Source organism: Microtus oregoni, unplaced genomic scaffold (assembly GCF_018167655.1).
Source record: "Microtus oregoni isolate MIOR12 unplaced genomic scaffold, Mior012 000023F_ref0000262, whole genome shotgun sequence".
Taxonomy (NCBI): domain Eukaryota; kingdom Metazoa; phylum Chordata; class Mammalia; order Rodentia; family Cricetidae; genus Microtus; species Microtus oregoni.
The window spans coordinates 33,348,954-33,367,747 of record NW_024543082.1 but is presented as its reverse complement, the minus strand read 5'-3'; the positions used below and the strand labels follow the sequence as shown (position 1 = coordinate 33,367,747).

General features: G+C 47.6%; 2 protein-coding genes and 1 pseudogene across 4 annotated transcripts in view; 2 read left to right on the top strand and 1 right to left on the bottom strand.

Moving 5' to 3' along the window:
• The window catches only part of Hlcs (holocarboxylase synthetase), a 194,029-nt gene extending 192,102 nt beyond the window's left edge, over positions 1 to 1,927 (bottom strand). For all 3 annotated transcript variants that reach the window (XM_041672987.1, XM_041672988.1, XM_041672989.1), the window contains exon 1: positions 1,692 to 1,927. In XM_041672987.1, the coding sequence (XP_041528921.1) occupies positions 1,692 to 1,910 (219 nt within the window). In that variant the 5' untranslated portion in view covers positions 1,911 to 1,927. The remainder of the gene's footprint in view (positions 1 to 1,691) is intronic.
• Positions 1,928 to 5,220: 3,293 nt separating this feature from the next.
• On the top strand, positions 5,221 to 5,499 carry LOC121461744 (annotated as a pseudogene).
• Positions 5,500 to 10,768: 5,269 nt separating this feature from the next.
• Positions 10,769 to 17,289, top strand: Ripply3 (ripply transcriptional repressor 3). Its single transcript, XM_041672994.1, is given in 5 exon segments — positions 10,769 to 10,929; positions 11,691 to 11,763; positions 15,545 to 15,612; positions 16,866 to 17,055; positions 17,057 to 17,289. Coding segments are annotated over 5 exon segments (459 nt in total). The 5' UTR covers positions 10,769 to 10,825; the 3' UTR covers positions 17,081 to 17,289.
• The last annotated feature ends 1,505 nt before the right edge of the window (positions 17,290 to 18,794 follow it).

Here is an 18,794-nt window from a genome sequence, read left to right as displayed (position 1 = left end):
ACTGTGAGGACACATCCACACAGGCTTCGGAAAAGCTGGGTGAGCCTCTCATCTTCAGTTACACGGACAACTGGGAACTCCAGACAACTTAATTCAGAATTCCTCTGGCAACATCTCTACAAATTCTAATGTTTATATCTACAAAAAAAAAAAAAAAGCCTGAGATATTTGGAGTTTACGTTGTTTTGTTTTTTTAAATAATAAAAAAGATTATATTGCTTATCCAAACCCCTGCTTTACTTGAACAAAGTCTCCCTTTCACTCACTATCTCTCACTTTTCAGTATAATTATTTTCTTTTTTTTTTTTTTTTTTTTTTTTTTTTTTTTTGGTTTTTGGAGACAGGGTTTCTCTGTAGCTTTGGTGCCTGTCCTGGAACTAGCTCTTGTAGACCAGACTGGCCTCGAACTCCCAGAGATCCGCCTGCCTCTGCCTCCCAAGTGCTGGGATTAAAGGCGTGCGCCACCACCGCCCGGCTTTATAATTATTTTCTTTAGTGGACGTATTGAACCTACTCCGAGGCCCGCTAGACAAGTCCTCCTCCACAGTTACATCCGTACCGCAGGCTAAAGATAAATTCCAGGTTTTGGAATGGCAAAGACTTTCTTTAAATCTTCCTCCATTCTTTCATTTAAAATACTCGAAATTTTTACTAGTTCCCCTTCTCACACAAAAATTACAATCATACAGCATCCTTGTATGTCCAGCTTTCTTCCATTTACCAGCGGAATCTAGAAAGTAGTCTATGTCAGATGACATTTTTTTTTTCTGCACAACCAAATCGTGTTGCATTGCGGACTCATCCAGCCAATCGCAGACGTGCTGGCACGGACGCTGTGTCCAGAGCTCTGCCCCTGCAGGTGACTGCACTGAGTAACCAGATCCACACACTTCCCTATAGCGTTAGTTTCTAAAGGGTAAAATCACGAGAGTGGGTAAGTAGATACTGGACAGATGCATACGAAGTGTGATGGACGCCACCCAAATTCGCTTTGCCGGAGCAACTCCACCTTGTATCCGCACCGTTGTCTGAGCCTGTTTCCCCACAGCCTATCCGTGCCCCACGGGCGTGGTGAAGCGGCAGCGCTGTGCTGTCCCTCTGGGGAGAACTGAGTACCTTTCCAGTTCCAGTAGTTTCGGGCATTACGTCATTCTTGGGAGATATACTGAGTACCTTCCCGGCTAGCAGAAATCGGCCATTACGTCATTCTTGGGAGCTATACTGAGTAACTTTCTGGCTAGCAGAAATCGGCCATTACGTCTTTTGACGCGCGTCCCCGGTTCCGCCCATCTCTTTAAATTGACTAACCCTCAATCTTCGAGACCCATCTGCGATTTAGGGACACTAATCCTTCATCTCTGATGTATGCTGAAAATGGTTTCTGATCAAGTACCAGTTGTCTTTCACATTACTTAGGACTTTTCTCACCCTGTGCAGCGGCGACTTCCGGCCCCGCGGCTTCGCGCGCGCCCGCGCGCAGCGAGGGACGGACAAGGTCCCCGGATGTGGCCCCACCGGAAGCCCCGCCCCTGTCGCGCGGAAGCCAGATCTGCACTGCAGTGGGCGGTGGCCGTGACCTACGCACACGGCTGCGGTGCCCAGGCGACGTCCCGGCCAGCCTCGCCTGCCCGTCGAGCCGCGTCAGCCCGCCAGCGAGCCCTCGACAGCCGCGGGCGTGGCGCCCCGCTTACCTCGAAGCCCAGGGCTCGGTCGGATGCTCCGCATGGTGGTCGCACTGAGACCCCGCTGCGCCCCCTGGCGGCAGCCGCGAACATCTCGCGGGAGTGCGCACTGCGCAAAAATGCACGTGCCTCGGGGACGCGCGACCCGGCTGCAGTGTCCCGCCCCGCACCCTGCAGCTGCAGCCTGCCTCCGTAGCGCCCCACACCCCGCCGAGTCAGGCTGGCCATGCGCGCTGCACCGTTTGCGTCCGGGTACCCTTCCCCACGGCGGAAGACAGTTGCTCAGTTTCCCCACACCCCTCCCCCCCCAGTCTAGCAATTCTGTTCCTCAGCCAACCCCCACGTTATCCGGTCCCAGCTGTTGCAGTTGGGAAAGCCTGCTCCACTTCAGATGGCAGCCCCAAGTGGGTGTCTAAGCTACTCTCATTTCTGCCCATCCAGTCGGATTTGGTTGGTGCCCAAATGGGAGGCTCCCCTCCCCCAGGCTTAAGCAGATCACTAGAACAGCACTCAAACTGTTTCCACTCCTTGAACACATCACCCCCTTTCGCCTGAGAATTTTTCTCCAGAACCCTGAATGTATAGGTATATAAAGTAGTTCCACAAATCAAGCGTTTACCATACTATGACATACTTGTAATTTTATCGCATACTAAAGATGACAGCGATTCTGCACACAGCTTACAGGCTTCCGGCTAGTCCAACAATGGTTGTCTCCCCATGGGAATGTCAAGAATTGGTAGTTTAGTTCAGTGATGTCTCAATGGGTCTTCAGTCTACACTGGAATACTGAAGAAGGGTCTAATACCAGTAAAAGAATGTCTCAGCAGCAGGATAGATAAGCGGACTAGCCAGGGGGCAAGCAGGCAGAAAGCCCTTCTCCCACGGCCTTTTATACGGGCTATTACCATAAAGTGCGGCCCAGATTTAGGGTAGGTCTTCTGACCTCAAATGATCCAGACTTAAAGTTCAAATTCTCACCTCAAAAAAGCCAGCCAATAGCCGGACGGCCGTGCACACACTTTTAATCCCAGCACTCAGGAGGCAGAGGTAGGCAGATCTCTGAATTCAAGGTCAGCCTGGTCTACAAGAGCTAGTTCCAGGACAGGCTCCAAAGCTACAATGAAAACTTGTACAAAAAAATCAAACAAGTAAAAAGCCAACCAACTAAATCTTTCACAGGTGTGCCCTGCATTGGTTTTAATTGATCAACACAAACAAGCAAAGTGAGTGGCACTGTCCCGCACTGAAGAAGCCCCAGGGTTGGCCTACCTTTCTCCATCTGAGTGAGAGCTGAGAGCTGTGAAGAGGTTCTCAACAGATATGGAATCCAGCAGCCCCTTGACTTTGGAATTCCTAGCCTTCACAATTAAGAGAATAAATTCTAGACAATAAACCACCCAGTATACAGTGCTGAGACAGAGTAAACACAGACTTCTCTCTCTCTCTCTCTCTCTCTCTCTCTCTCACACACACACACACACTTGTACACACATACAGAGATACATACAGATGTACACACATATACACCCAGTATACCGTGCTGAGACAGAGTAAGCACAGACTCCCCTCACACACACACTTGTACACACATATAGAGATATATACAGATATATACACTCAGTATACAGTGTTGAGACAGAGTGAGCATAGGCTACACACACACACACACACACACACACACACACACTGCTTCTTGGAACATGGCACAGGGAAATGCCATCTTGGGTCACAAGGACAGCAGTTGCACTATCCCAAGACAGCTTAAGAAGGCAGAACAAACCTGTAGGCCAGTATAAGCCCTTGAACTGAGCCTCCATGGTTCCTGTGGATCCCCCCCTCCCGCAGACTGTGTTTGTGATCTGAGGGCAACCAGACTCACCCATCTACAACACAGAGGGACTGTTCTGGGCTCTGGAAACAGAAGGGAATAAAGAGGTTACACCCCATGTAGGCAGACAAGCACTTCAGGGGAATATGTAACGTGTTCGTTTCAGAGGCATTTATGGAGTGTCTGTTATGCACCGGACTTTGTCCTAGCAACTCACAGCCATTGGCGACATGAGGCCCGGCCTAGGAGTGAGTGCCATTACTCCACAGGGAAGGGCAGGGTGCTGGACAAGCTTACTTGTTTTCTTCTTGTTGTTTTGGTTTCAAGGCTTGCCTGGAACTTGCTATGTAGCCGAGGATGAACTTGGTTTCCAATCGTCCTGCCTCTCTCCTGAGTCCTGGGTTTGTAGGTGTGTGCCTGCCTCTCTCCTGAGTCCTGGGTTTGTAGGTGTGTGCCACCAAACCTGGCTTGGTTTAATTTTATTTCTAAGAGCCGTGGATGCCCCTGAGGATGCTGTTCTCCCCTCCCCTTGTTCTCCATTCAACTGCAGAGTCATCAAAATGTGTGTCCAGTTGACTGCCTGTATCCTCGGGAGAATGGCGTAGATTCCAAATCTCATATAACATGGTAAGATGCTAAACTGGGTGTTCGCTTAGTGGTTGAGAGAGAACACTCGACCAGCTGGATACCAAATCATCCAATCACAGGCCTGTAAGGGATACTTTAGATTCAAATCATAACAGGAATCTTTTGAATCTTCACTTCTGAAGCTGTCTGTATCAAGTAAATGACTTTACTTTTCTCTTGTTAACTTGTCTTTTGTTGTAGGTGGATTGGCTGTGAGCTTCATGAGGGACGAGGACAATTAGCACAGCTTTCTGCCCCCACAACAGGACTGTTGGCAGTCACCAAAAGTGGCAAATGTAGCCTACATAATGAGCATGTAGACCAATACTCAGCCGTCAACTTGGACCATCAAGATGGCTCAGTGGGTAGAGACGCTTGCTCCCAACCCGATTGAGCTCAGTCTCTGGGATCTAATGGTAGAACTGGTAAGTCAAGTCCTGCAAGTTGTTCTATGACTCCCCCCCCCCCCACACCGGCCGTGAATACTGCATCATTCCGTTCAACCAACCAACCATCTATGACTCCCCCGTGAATACTGCACCACTCTGTTCAACCAACCAGCCAACAAATAAATAAATGTTAAAAAAAATTTTTTTTGTAGGAAGGAAATTGTGACCCAGGCTGCAACATGGACAAACTTAGTGAAAATCGTGTCAAATGAAAGGTACACGCCAGTCACAGACGGACAAATGCCGTGTGATTCCACTCATATGAGCAACCCACTGAAACCTAAGCTAATCTAACTCAGAGAGACAGACAGGATGGTGGCTGCCAGAGTTTGGGTGGGGAAGGCCTGGCAGTTGGTCACATGGTCCACTGTCAAGAAACAGAACAGACAGGAAGTGAAAGGGGGCTGTAAGACCTCAAAGCCTGCCCTCAGGTGACTCACTTTCCCAAGCAAGGCTCTGCCTCCTCAAGGCCCTACAACCGCCCCAAACAGCGCCACCATGTGGGAACAGTGTTCAGACACCCGAGCCCTGGGAGTTTCATACTCAAAGCACAACAGAAGCTATTGTTTAAAATTTCAGTATAAGAAGGTGGAAATTGCCTTTCCATTGGTGACGACCTCCCTACGAGAACATGCCTCTGGCAAAGGATCTCCTTCATCCCTCTCCAGAAGAGGAAAAGAGGAAACACAAGAAAAAAAGCACCTGGTGCAGAGCCCCAATTCCTACTTTATGGATGTGAAGTGCCCAGGATGCTATAAAATCACCACGGTCTTTAGCCATGCACAGACGGTAGTCCTGTGTGTCGGCTGCTCCCCTGTCCTCTGTCAGCCTACATGCGGGAAAGCAAGACTGGCAGAAGGATGCTCCTTCAGGAGGAAGCAGCACTGAAAAGCACCGGATTCGAGATGAGTGGGAACCATCCCAATAAACACATTTTGGCTTAAAAAAAAAAAAAAAAGGAGATGGAAATTTGTCTATTCCGTTGTCTGTCTGTGTCCTCAGGGGAATGACAATAGGACCCATGGTAGATTCCAAATCTTATATAAAGTGCTAAGATGTTAAATTAGATGTTAGTTTAGTGGTTGAGAGAGAATGTTCTACCAGCTTGGTTCCAAACCATCAAATCGTGGGCCTGTAAGGGAGGGGGCGGGACCATAGAGAGGCAACAGGATGATGTCAGTGTGCTCAATGGCACCAAATGCACCCTTGAAAGAGTTAAAATAGGAAATTTTATTATATACACTTAAAAATATGTCACATAAAAAGTTTTAACCTAAAATGGATCTCTTATTCCCATGGAACAAATACACTATTGTTTTTGCTTTAATTTAAGGAAATTATGAGAGCTGACAAGGTGTTTACCAGGAAGCCTGGCAACCTAGGTTCAGTCCCAGGGATCCGCTTACCAGTTCTACCATTAGATCCCAGAGACTGAGCTCAGTCGGGTTGGGAGCAAGCGTCTCTACCCACTGAGCCATCTTGATGGTCCAAGTTGACGGCTGAGTATTGGTCTACATGCTCATTATGTAGGCTACATTTGCCACTTTTGGTGACTGCCAACAGTCCTGTTGTGGGGGCAGAAAGCTGTGCTAATTGTCCTCGTCCCTCATGGAAGGAGACGCTGCCTCCCCACAGCTGCCATCTGCATCCACACAGGCGCAGTGACACACGCACAGACCCTCCTCGTAAACAAAACCACAGGTTAAAAGATTATTTTCAGTCTTGAACTGAGGGAGGCGCTCCATGGTAGAGCCCTTGCTAGCATGCAGGAGGCCTTGAGTTTGGTTTCCAACAGTGTAAGAAATAAGAATAACAACAACATAACAAGTAATAACGGCATCTCAGGGCTTCTAGAACAGCTTCCAGAGCTGTGCAAGGTTCTGAAGAGCAGGGACCAGGAAGTGAGGCTGAACCAAGCAAAAGGAGAGGAAATGATCACTTCCCTGCCTGTCTTCCACACTGTTTATGTAAAAATACTCCACCCTCTCGGATGTTTTGACTTTGACATCCTCCTCAGAGACCTGCCAGAAACCCTCTGATGGACAACTTCAGTCTTTGTCTCTAAGTTCTCACCGGAAGTCAGTATCTGAGCAGGAGTCTTTAATCAAAGACAAGAGAGCACGAAATGGGATCTCCATTTATTTCCTACTTCACCACCTGAGGCAGGATTGACACCCTTGAAATTCGATAGATTTCCCTGGTTATGTGCCGAGGGTCCCGTGAATTTTCTGTCTCTTCTGCCCAAGGACTTCCTTGTGCATAAAGATCTGCCCTGGACTCAAAGTTTGGACAGTTACTATACTCAGATACTCTGTAACACAAAATGCCTTTACATTCTCAGTGACTTTAATTGTAGTTTGTTTCTTTTGCTGTAATTTATTTGTATATTTCACAGGATAGGGAATCCAACCGGATCAATCTAGGGCCTCTTGAATGCTAAGCAACCTACCACTAAGCTATGCCCCAGCCATGTTCTGTATTTTAATTTCCGTATCTATAGCTAAAAACAAACAAGAAGGAGAGAAATGAGGTGCTAGATCAAGGCTCAAAAGCAATGAGCACCGGATGCTCTTGCAAAGAACCCAGGTTCCCAGCACCCACTGGGTGGCTCACAACCAACTGTATCTCCAGGTTCAGGAACGTGACACTCTCTTCTGGTCTCAGTGGGACCCATCGTTCACGTGGTGCACAATCACACACGGAGGGAAAACATTCATCATATAAAATAAAAATAACCCCTCATCAAGGAGCCTTCTCTTTGCCACAGATGGAATCCACCATCGACCAAAGTACAAATTGTGCCCAGCTCCAGATGACGCATCTACAAGCCAAGCCCTGCACCTAAGGCTCAGGGGTATTTTCAAAAGGAGAAGACTGTAAGAATCAGAGGGAAAGAAGTTTGCTGTGAGACTGTTTTCCCCAGAAATGTCAGAGGCTACAGTCACCAAGTCTCCTCCGCAGGCCTGTCTACCAGCGACCTGAACAAGGGCGACAGCAATAGACTGGATAACATGATAACCTCAGGGAGCTCATGAGGCCTCCACCCTAGGCAAAGAACCACAGGCAACTAAGGAAGGCTGAGAGAGGGAAAAAAAAGGTTTCTCCAGGGAAAAGCACACCAATTGAATACGAATACCAAGTGATCAGCCCTGAAAACATACAAACAAATGTCATTTATAAATACTGAGCAGGTTATATTTATGTGCGTGTGTCACAATTACAGGGAAAAAAAGTTGGCTGGGAGGTGGTGGCACTTGCCTATAAAGACAACACTCAAGAAGCAAAGGTAGGCAGATCTAGGTCAGGGTGGTCTATAGAGAGAGTTCCAGGACAGTCAGGGTTACACAAAGAAATTCTTTCTCAAAAAAAAAAAAAAAAAAACAAGAAACAAGAAAGAAAGAAAAGAATAAGAAGCCATGAATTTGAAAAAGAGCAAGGGGCAGTACATGAGAGGATTTGGAAGGAGGTAAAGGGAGGGGGCTATGATGTAACTGTATCCCAGCATTCAGGAGGGAGAAGCAGGGAGATCTCTGTGAGTTAAGGCCAACCTGGTCTACAAAGTGAGTTCCAGAAAAGCCAGGGCTATGTAGAGAGACCCTGTCTCAAAAACAAACAAAAACAACAATAAAAAGCACACATTGTTGGGCCAGCAAGACGACTCAGTGGATAAAGCCACTTGCGGCTCACTGACGCAAACCTGCCTCCACAGAGCTGCTCTGTATTAAACACAACCCGTGAAGCACTTTGACTAGTTACGCTTGCCTTGAGAGTCGGTCATTTGCAGAAACCACTGGGACGCTTGGACCTTCTGTCCGTGTCTTCTCTTTCCTTCACGAATTTTCAAGTTTTCATTTATTCAGCAAATATTGATGTAAGAAGAACTTATGGATATCTATTTTATACCTTGAACCATAAGTAGGAACGTATGGGTATCTATTTTATACCTTGAACCATAAGCTAATATTCTGTTATTCAAACTGCCCAAGCTTTGACCATGGAGATCTGACATTTCTCTCAGCATAAGTAAAAAAAATAACGACAAAAGAGTGAGGACGACTTGTCACTGTGTGCAAGCGCTGTGCCTTTTGCCTTGGCATTTAGTTCAGTCCTGGCTCTGTAACCACTGATTTTGCGTATCTTATTTAATCTCTGATTGCCAGTTTTCTACTTTTTAAACTTTTATGTTTACCTGTGTGTCCAGAAAGCAGGTATGTGCCCGGGAGTGCAGATGCCCACAGATGCAGAAGAGGGCATTAGATCCCCTGAAGCCCTAGAGCCTGTTGAGAATCAGCCTCTCAACGGGGTGACTACTTGAAAGCAGCTCTGGTCCCCTGCAAGGTCAGTTACAGGCTCCTGACCTCTGAGCCATCTCTCCAGACCCTGAGAAGGAGCTCCTCAACCTGCACACTGTGGATAAAGCCTCCTTTGCAGGCTTGGGGTGAGGATGACAGCATTAGTAAATGCATCACAAAGGAACACGACGGTTAAATTTATAGACACAGGAATTAGTAGTGGTTACCAAGGTCGAGGAGGGGAACCTGAAGTGATTTAGCAGGGACAGCTTCCCTGCAGGATGACAGAAGGTTCTGGAGATGAAGTAGTGTTGAAAGGCCAGATGAGTGGACATCATGCCACCTGCTTAATTGCATACTGGAAAGTGATTAAAACGGTAAATTTGTATTCTCTTTTGCCACAGTAAAAAGTAATATATTCATTGTTGAAAATTCAGAAAATATTTGAAAAGTCCTTCAAAATCCTTAGGAACCTGAGCCAACAGAATAACTCAGTGGATAACGATGTTTGCCATGAAACTGGACGGCCTGAGTTTGCTCCCAGAATCCACACGGGGGACAGAGAGAATGGACTCCCATGAGCTGCCCTCCAACCTCCACTGCATGCCATGCCCATAGATAAATAAATATAAAAATAAACAGATCCTTAGTAGCCCCTCAGAAACCACTGCTGGTCTTTAAAATCCCTATATCTAGGGGATAGAGAGGCGGCTCAGTTGTTAAGAGCACATTGTTGCTTTTGCAGAGGACCTGGTGATTCCCAGCACACACATGGCAGCTCGCAGCTACAGGTAACTCCAGTTCCACAAGCATGCAAGAGGTACACAGACACACATGCAGGAAACACACACACACACACAATAAAATAAATACATCTAAAATAATAATTTATAAAACCTTGTATCTATTTTCCCATAATGTCCGGAACTCTGTAAAGACCCTGGATTGTATACACAGGATTACGACAGAAAAAAAGACCTACACGAATTACTTATTCATTTATTTCGGTTTTTCAAAACAGGGTTTCTCTGTGTAGCCCTGGATGTCCTGGAACTCATTCTGCAGATCAGGTTGGCCTCGAACTCAGAGATCCACCTGTCTCTGACTCCCGAGTGCTGGGATTAAAGGAGTGCACCACCACTGCCCAGTTTAACATGCGTGTATTATTATTAGCTGTGCAAATGACTACGATTAGGTATATTTTCATTCTCTCTTCAAAAGATGTCTTTAGTGCTGAATTGAAGTCTAACTTCTGGGCTAACAGATATGCGTTATCAAACTTAAAAAGCACATCTAGATGTTTAGATATTTTTTAAAAAAAAAAAAAAACCCTGACACCTTACTGCCCTCTGTGCCTTCATATCTTTTGCCTACCTCGCAGGGTCCTCCATTGGACCCACGGTTTAATACAGTGTATAAAGGACTCTGCCCCACACCCACAACGTCTCGCTGTGTGGAAAGGGAGACACTGGGGGAACGGGGGTGGGGTGGGGTGGGGAGGCGAGATGGGATCCTCCTGGATGGGATCAGAACCCCGAGGGCAGCCAAGAGCTGCTGGGCAGTGGGGACGACCTCCAGGGCACGCAGAGGACACCCGCCAACCTGGAGGGCCCTGCGGGCGGTCTGTCCGGTCCCGCTCCGCCGTGACCCCTCCGGGTTTTCTTTTGTCCCTTCTCCACTCTGGACACCCACCCCTCCCCGCCGTCCCGAGCAGGCTGTCTTCCTTGACAGTCTCCACTCCACCCTCTGCTTCCTCTGGCCCCCTCCCGCGGTCCCCAGCCCTCCCACACCCGGGGGGGGGGGGAGGGGGTGCGCAGTTTCCTGAGTCCTCTCCCCGCCCCGCCCCTGTTTTTAAACCTGGCGCGGAGCGAGCGGGTAGGTGAGCACGCTCGGCGAGCGGGACGAGGCGCCGTCGGGCTGCGGGACTCGCGTGCCGCCCGCACCATGAGACCCGAGGCGGCGGCCGGAGCCCGGGAGGCGCTGGGAAGCTTCTGCCACTGTCCCAGGGATGATCTAGGGAGACCACCGCTGCCGCGCGGGCCCGAAAGGTGAGGGTGTCTCTGCGGCCCCGGTGGAGGTGCGCCCTGACTCAGGGCGAGTTCCTTAGCCTGAGATAGACAACTACAAAACTCCTGTCTGAAATGCAGGAACCCCCGCGGACTCCTGGCAGGGAAATGGGCCAACGCTTGTGCATATTGAGGATCTGAAATTGATCTAGCTGGGAAACACTGGAAGCTGGGGGGCCTATGCGAAACTTGCAAAAGGATCCTGCGCTCTATCACTAAGCGACTACCTATTTCCTTTATACTGGGACTCAGCGTTTTCCCATTCCTGGGACGCAGCTGTCTTTAAGGGTGTGAGAGTTAAAGAGATCAGATTAGTTGGGGAGGTAGGGAGGGCACTCCTTGGTGATGGAGAGACAGATTGCCTTTCGGCGTGATAGAACGCTGTAGCATCAAGAGCCTTCCGTGGCAGAGGTGATGTAGTTGAAACCAAACAGCTGTAATGGGAAATCTTGAAGTATCAATGAGAGCTTAGCTGGGAGAAAAATACCTCGACTAACACGTGCCCCAATAATGGTGTTAGATTTGGGACTTACCTTCTCAGAGTTTCCTTGGGAACAGAGGGCAGAGAATTCTGCAGGAGACAGGAACAGACAGGTAAGGTACTGGCAGACCCGGTCTGCGACCGTAAGGGAACAAGGTGTGTGCAGGGCCTCTTTGTCAAGCAGACACTATACTCTCATAGTAACGTTTTAAGGGGCAACAGAAATGCCGGGGATTCAGTCTCTCCCCGTGCTCCTTTCCAGTTCTGTTACAGCTCTGTGGAGACCGTGGGTGCCGCCTCCTGGAGACGCGGAGATGACCAGAACTGTAAGCCGGGTAAGTTAAATTGTGAATGTTGTAGGTAACTGTCAAGCCAGAAAATGGCACCGTGTCCATAGTAATCAACAAAACAAAACAAGACAAAAAAGCAGGAAAGATCTGCTCCATGTTCTAACTCAGAAGCGCCTGAAGGTCCAGCAGGTAGCGCCTGACTGAGCAGAGGCTCTAATGGACCCTTTGGGCTCCAAAGCTGTTGCAAGGCCATTTCACAGAGCGGAGGGGGTGGAGTGGAGGTGTGTCTTGGTTCTTCTGTAAACCTGCTGGTGGAAAGGGGAGAGGCAAAATCCAGCCCCCTTAGAGAAAAGCTGAGTGTACATTAGCAGGGGCGGTGGTCCCACAGTGCAAAGAAAGGCAGGCATCTGTCTCAAGTGCCCAGAAGGTGCAGATAAAGGCCCCACCCAGCGACTGGCCCTTCAGAAGCACTTTCGACCCCTTCTTCAAGGGCTCCTGGCGGAGCTGTCGTCTGTGCAAATACACTCAAGCAGAGATCTGCAGGCAGAGGTGAATTGCCATAGCCATTCCTTTATCTTTGCACCGTCCCTTAATTGCATTTAGCTGGTTAAGGTAACGACTTGCTTACATTTGTTATATTTTCCAATATAAACTGACTTTTGAAACCAAGGAGTTAGCCTGACCAGGGAGGACATGCATTTTATTTACCTGACACCTGTGGAGACAGCTATGTGTACAGGTACGTGTAAGAAAAGTTAGGGGTGGCAAAGGAGCCCTCTGCACTCTTCCACAGTTAAGTTATTTTCTTCGTATATTGGATGCTTTAATTCAGTTAGTATTAATTTTCTTAAAGAATGAAGCAAATAAAAAGATAGTAGTCTAGTAAGTGGTATTCTAGCCCTAATTACTATGGCTCCAAATTTCTAAACGGGAGATGAATTTTATAGCATTCAGACTCCAGTTCTTAAAAGACAGATTTTAAAGGAGAAGCTCACAAACAACTAGACTTTCCTCTAGGTGAACCACGACTGTGGGGTCACTCAGCTGTGTGTGTGTGTGTGTGTGTGTGTGTGTGAACCCGGAAGTACTCAATGACGGGCAGCCTCGGGCAGGTAGCCTTTGCTTCTGTTCTGATGAGAACGCCCCTTGTGATGATTGCATCAAGCAAGGCACGGTCGTTTCTAGCTGACTACACTCCACACAAAGCGGCCATATCCAGGATTTGGGCGGGTGGGGGAGTCTGGTGTTCTGTCGGGGTTGTAGAACTGACTGCCTTCCCATACCCTTGTCAGGGCAGGTCTTGGGATCCACCCCTGGGTCTTCTGCTGTCACTAGGTTCCACCTTTACCAGGAGCTAAATTCCCTGGTAAGAGAAAGCTCACTCTTGGTTGGTCACAGCCTGTTTCTCCGCAGGCCTCCATAGATCGGGCTCCCCCAAGCAAGCGGGGTGAGTGTACCGTGCTTGGACTGAAGAGCTTCTGGCTAATACACCCCCTCTTGGCCAAACAGGACAATTCCTCAGCCCCCAGTCTCTATGCCATCGTATAGAGGATTATGGGAGGTACTGAGGTTTGATGACCTGTCCCAGGACTCCCAGCAAGCAGATTTGAAATTATAATAAGATATAAATTTGATACAAGGCCTTCTTTGATCAGAGGAGCTCCCTGTACTCACTCGGTGCCCCTAGAAGAGTTGTATCTTCCACTGGACTGGGGAAAAGGGGATAGACCAAATCTTTTTAAAAACTTTTTTTTTTTTTTTTGGTCTTGAGGATGGAGCCTGGGGACTGGCAAATCCAATGATAAACATATATTCTATCGCTGTGCAGCACGACAGCCCCGGGCCTTGCGGTATCTTGGCCTCGGCGCATTTCTGTCCCGGCCGCTTGTCCACACTGCCAGGGCCGGTCCTACTACCCAGGCTTCCCGCCATAGCCTCCCAGTCAGAGGCCTGTGGCTGAAGTCTCCTTGAGCCTGTTCTTCAGAGATTAAGAGGATGCACACGCCTTAAGCTCGGTGCTTAGCTGGTTTACCTTTCTAGTCCCGTTTAATTGCCAAAGTGTGCGTGTTTCCATGTTTCCCTCCGTGAGAACCGGTCTTTTATTAAGCTCTTTTTGAAAGCCAGGCGTGGTGGCTCATGCTTGTAATCCTAACACTTGGGAAGATCTCTGAAAATTGGAGGCCAGCCTGAGTTTCATAGTGAGATCCTGTCTCAAAAGTCAAAAAGGAAAAAGAAAATGTGGCATAAAAAATTAAGGGCGCGTATGTTTGTGGAGTTGGTTTCTTCAGTTCATGAGCAGGCATTGCACGTCCTCAGTCTAGGGAGGACAGGATGCTTGCAGGAAGCAGCTTCTCTCTGGTCGGATTAGCAGCATGCCTGGCAGTCTACCACAGTGAGCTCCGTTCCCACAACAGTCATCTTTAGCAGGACGGGGTTGTGTGCAGCGTCACCACCTCACTTTAGGGACTGTTTAAAATTACAAGGAACTTAATCCAGAAGCTGTTTTCTGTAGTGCGGAAGAGTCAGCCTCAGTGTGAAGGACTGTGTTCCAAAGACCCCCACTTAACTCTGCCCTGAGCTCTTCACAGTGTTAGTATCTGCAGAGACATCCTGTAGGTCAGTTTGCTCACAGATTGTTACACACACACACAGGCACACACCACACGCACATACATACGCATGCACTCAGGATGGAACAGCACAGAGAGCAACCAAATACAAAATGTATATTCCCTTCCTTTGATTTTCCCTATAGTCTCCCCTTCCACTAGTCTCCTTTCTTTCCCTTCTGTCTCTTCTGCCTTCATGTCTCTCATATGTGTGTGTATACATATATATATCCATACATATACACATGCAAATACACACACATGTCTGTCTATATATTTACCCATACATATACACACACAAATACACACACGTCTATCTAGGACCTGGGAGTTGGGGAGATGGTTCAGTAGATAAAGCGATTGCTGTACAATCATGAGGACCTAAATTCTAATCCCCAGGACCCATGTGCAAAGCCTGGTGTGGGGTGCACCAAGGACTGAGACAGGAGAACCGTGGAGCTTGCTGGCAAACCAGTCTAGCTAAATAGGTGACCTCCAAGTTCAGTGAGCAACCCTCCCTCAATAAAACTTTGTTAGTAAGCCAGGTGGAGGTGGTGCTCATCTTTAATCTCAGCATTTGGGAGCAGAGGCAGGTGGATCTCTGTGAGTTCAGGGCCATCACGGTCTACAGAGAGAGTTCCAGGACAGTCAGGGTTACACAGAGAAACCTCAAAAAACCAAAGAAACAAAAAACAAAACCAAAAAAAACAAAACCTTTGTTTGAGGGACAGAAAACAATTGGCCATGGACATCTAGTCTCCACACACACTCATGAGCAACCATACTGCACACACTCATGAGCAACCATACTGCACACACTCATGAGCAACCATACCGCACACACTCATGAGCAAGCATGCTTGCACACACACACATACAAATACACCATACCACACACACTCATGAGCAAGCATGCTTGCACATACACACACATACAAATATACCATACTGCACACTCATGAGCAAGCATGCTTGCACACACACATGCATACAAATACACCGTATCACACACATGGGTTTAAGGTCTGAACCCTCAGTTCCTGGATCACTGTGGATAAACAGAAGCAGAACCTGCGAGACACTAACATGTTGAACCGCTCATGTTAGTCCGGCTAGCAGTCGGTACAGACTGCTTCAGCTGGACCGGTAAAGCTTCAGGATGGCACCATCGGCGGATCCTTGACTTCATCTGTGTTTCTACATGCTTGTCTTTACAGTGTGAGCCTTGGGGGAGCCAGCAAACTTCAGGATCAAAGGGAGCCTTTGGGTTCCAGCACCCAGTCAGGTAATACGCTGCCTCTTCACTGTAAAAAGCGCATAAAGACCACATGATCTTTAGACGGCAGTTCACATTAGCGTTCTCAACACAGTGGAGAGTTAAATATAGTTTTGAGTATTATTTTGTTTCCTTACCAAGGAGTTTCAAGGACATATTATTTTATTTCTGGAATCTGTTTGTGATTTTATGCATTTAATGTTTTGTTACAAGCTGGGACTGGTCATATGACAAATTCCATTTGCCCTTCAAACTCACCGGCAAATACTAACCACCTAAATGTAACACAGACTGGCATAAACCTCGCTTGTATTTCTGCTTTACCTGTGTTGACGCATTTGGCATGTGCTCTGTCTGCTACAGGGCTCCCGCCCTCCTGACACCATAGACTGGGCAGGACTGTGCTGTGGAGACTGACCCCAGCAGGGCAGGGTGTTTGGCAGCTCTTCCCGCTCTTGCCCAGAACCCACAGGAGCTTCTCCTTAGTCAGGAAGGTGTCCAGACGTTGCCAAGGGTGCTGGAGCCAGGGAAGCACAGACCCACCGGGATCTCAGGAAAGGGGGAGCAAAGGAATTCATAAGTGAGAAATACTAAGAGACGATTGGAGCCATTTTAAACACTTTTCACAGTAACTGGAATCTCCAGTTTTAGAAATCTTGAAACTTGGGGGCTCCAATTTGTATGTATTTAAACTTTTCCTTCCTCTTTCTCTCCCTTATCTCTCTCCCTCTCCCTTTCTCCTTCCTCCATTCTGTTCTCTTCTCCTCCTCCTTTCTCTTTTCCCTCCCTCCCTCTGCACCTCTCCGTCTTTCCTCCCTCTCTCTCTCCTTATGTCTCTTTATGTCTTTCCCCAAGCGCATTTCTCCTTCCAGTGAGAAGGACCCATCTCTCATCTTTCCCTTCACTATGGGAACAGTCAGTTACTCCTCCAGGCCAGGGTCTCAGAGGGTTGGTTATATTCCTGTCCTCTGAGGTGAATGTGTGCAGGGGACCGGACATTTCCTATCCAGGAGGGTTCAGGTCATCCATCCGATGAGAGCGGGCCTTTTAAGATTAGAGCCCAGTTTTGGTTAATATATTTGCTGTGGGACTAGGTTGATTAGAGTGGGGGTGGTTATTAGCTAGTCCCTCAGCAGGTGTCCAGTTCTGTGTTCGGGTAACTTAAAAGCATCGTGTACACAGCAGGCAAAAATGAGACAGAAATGGGGGAACTTAAGCGCTTTTGTCAGAAGCCAATGGTTTCTTTGTTTCTTTAATATTAGGCTTTACTTACCCCTTTCAAAGCGACAAGAATACCTGCAGAGCTCTGGGGAAAAAGTGCTGGCCAGCTTCCCAGTGCAAGCCACCATTCATTTCTACAACGATGAATCCGAGTCAGACTCCGAGGAGGAGCGAGAAGAGGAGGCACAGCCCAAGTGTCTACAGAGCCAGGAGGCAGCCAGACAGGGCAGTGGCCCAGGAGGAAAGGGCAGAGTAGGGCTGGCAGGCCTATAGGAAGGAAGGAGGGATGGTGTCCGGGGCAAGGGTCAGCTGTTGGCAGGGGGCAGTGAGTGCTCCAGCAAGTGAAGTGAGTCTGGGGGCAGCCTTGCCAGGACGCAGGTCGAGTATGTGCATGTATGTGATTCTCTGTGTGTGTGTGCGCGCGCGTGCGTGCATGCGTAGGTGTGTGTGTGTGTGTTTGTGTGTGTGTGTCTGTGTGTGTGTGTCTGTGTGTGTGTCTGTGTCTGTGTCTGCCTGTGTGATCCGTACCTTTGGGTGTGTGTCAGGTTGTTATCAGGAAGAAGACTTTCAGAGCTCATTCAGCTCTCACTCTGAAAGCTACTCCCTCTAAGAACACCACCCCTCCCTTGCCCAGAGACCCACTATCCAGCCATTCTTGCTTTCATAAAAATTATTTAGATATTAACTCCCATTTTAAGGGTTCATTTGGTTGCTCAGTAGCTGTCTGAAAAAAATGTTCTTTTACTTGTATAAAAACAAAAAAGCCGGGCGGTGGTGGCACACGCCTTTAATCCCAGCACTCGGGAGGCAGAGGCAGGCGGATCTCTGTGAGTTCGAGGCCAGCCTGGTCTACAAGAGCTAGTTCCAGGACAGGCTCCAAAATCACAGAGAAACCCTGTCTCGAAAAACCAAAAAAAAAAAAAAAAAAAAAAAAAAAAAAAAAAAAAAACCAAACAAACAAACAAACAACCAAAAAATGAAATACTGAATAATTTCCACCGGAGTAAGAAGGAAGAAAATATGGTCTTTTTAGGGGATAAAATAGGTGTTTCTGAGAGCTGGATAAGGGCTGTGTGCATAAGTTGTCAAGGATTATTTTTTTTCTTACTTGGTGGCCAGCATGGTCTTGTTACTTGCGTGGAATGGCACTATTTTTCATTAAAGTATCTTATGTAAAATTACTTTGAATTTTATCATTTTGATAGCCCAAGGACTGTGCTTCTCAAGGTCTCCCCCCCCCACTGGAATTATCTTACCTGATGCTGTGTTCCTGTATATACCACTTTGTATGAATTTTTATTTGGAATAAATATTTTGAAAGATCGTTTGATAGTCATCTTTTCATGTAAGACGTTCTTAGAGTGAATTAGTTCCTGTTCTAAAGGTTTTTAAGATTTTTTAATATTTAGCTCTGTTAAAATTATATATTTTCACGAATGCAAGCAGAGGCCAGAATGATGGCTCAGTGGGTAAAGGCACTTGCCACCAAGCCCGACGACCTGAGTTTGGTCCCCAGAACTCACATGGTAGAAAGATAGAACTAATTCCTGCGAGTTGTCTTCTGACCTCGAGGCACACATGTGCCCCTGCCACATGCACACAGGATGCACGCATGAATGAATGAATGAATGAATGAATGAATGAAGAAATGAAGAAATGGAAGAAAGCATAATAACAAGTACTGATGACCCAGGCCTGTCATCCCAGCTACTTAAGAGGCTGAGGCTGAGGCTAAGGAGGAGCACAAGCTTAAAGCCTCAGCTGCAGAGTGGGGTTAAGACGAGCTGGGTACTCAATGAAACCTTCTCAAAAGAACAAAAATAATATGAAAAGAGTTAGGGATGTAACTCAGTGGTACAGTGCTGACCAAGGATGCATGAAGGCCTGGGTTCAGTTAACAGTAAAACACATACACACACACACACACACACACACACACACACACACACACCAGAATAAAAAGTATTTTA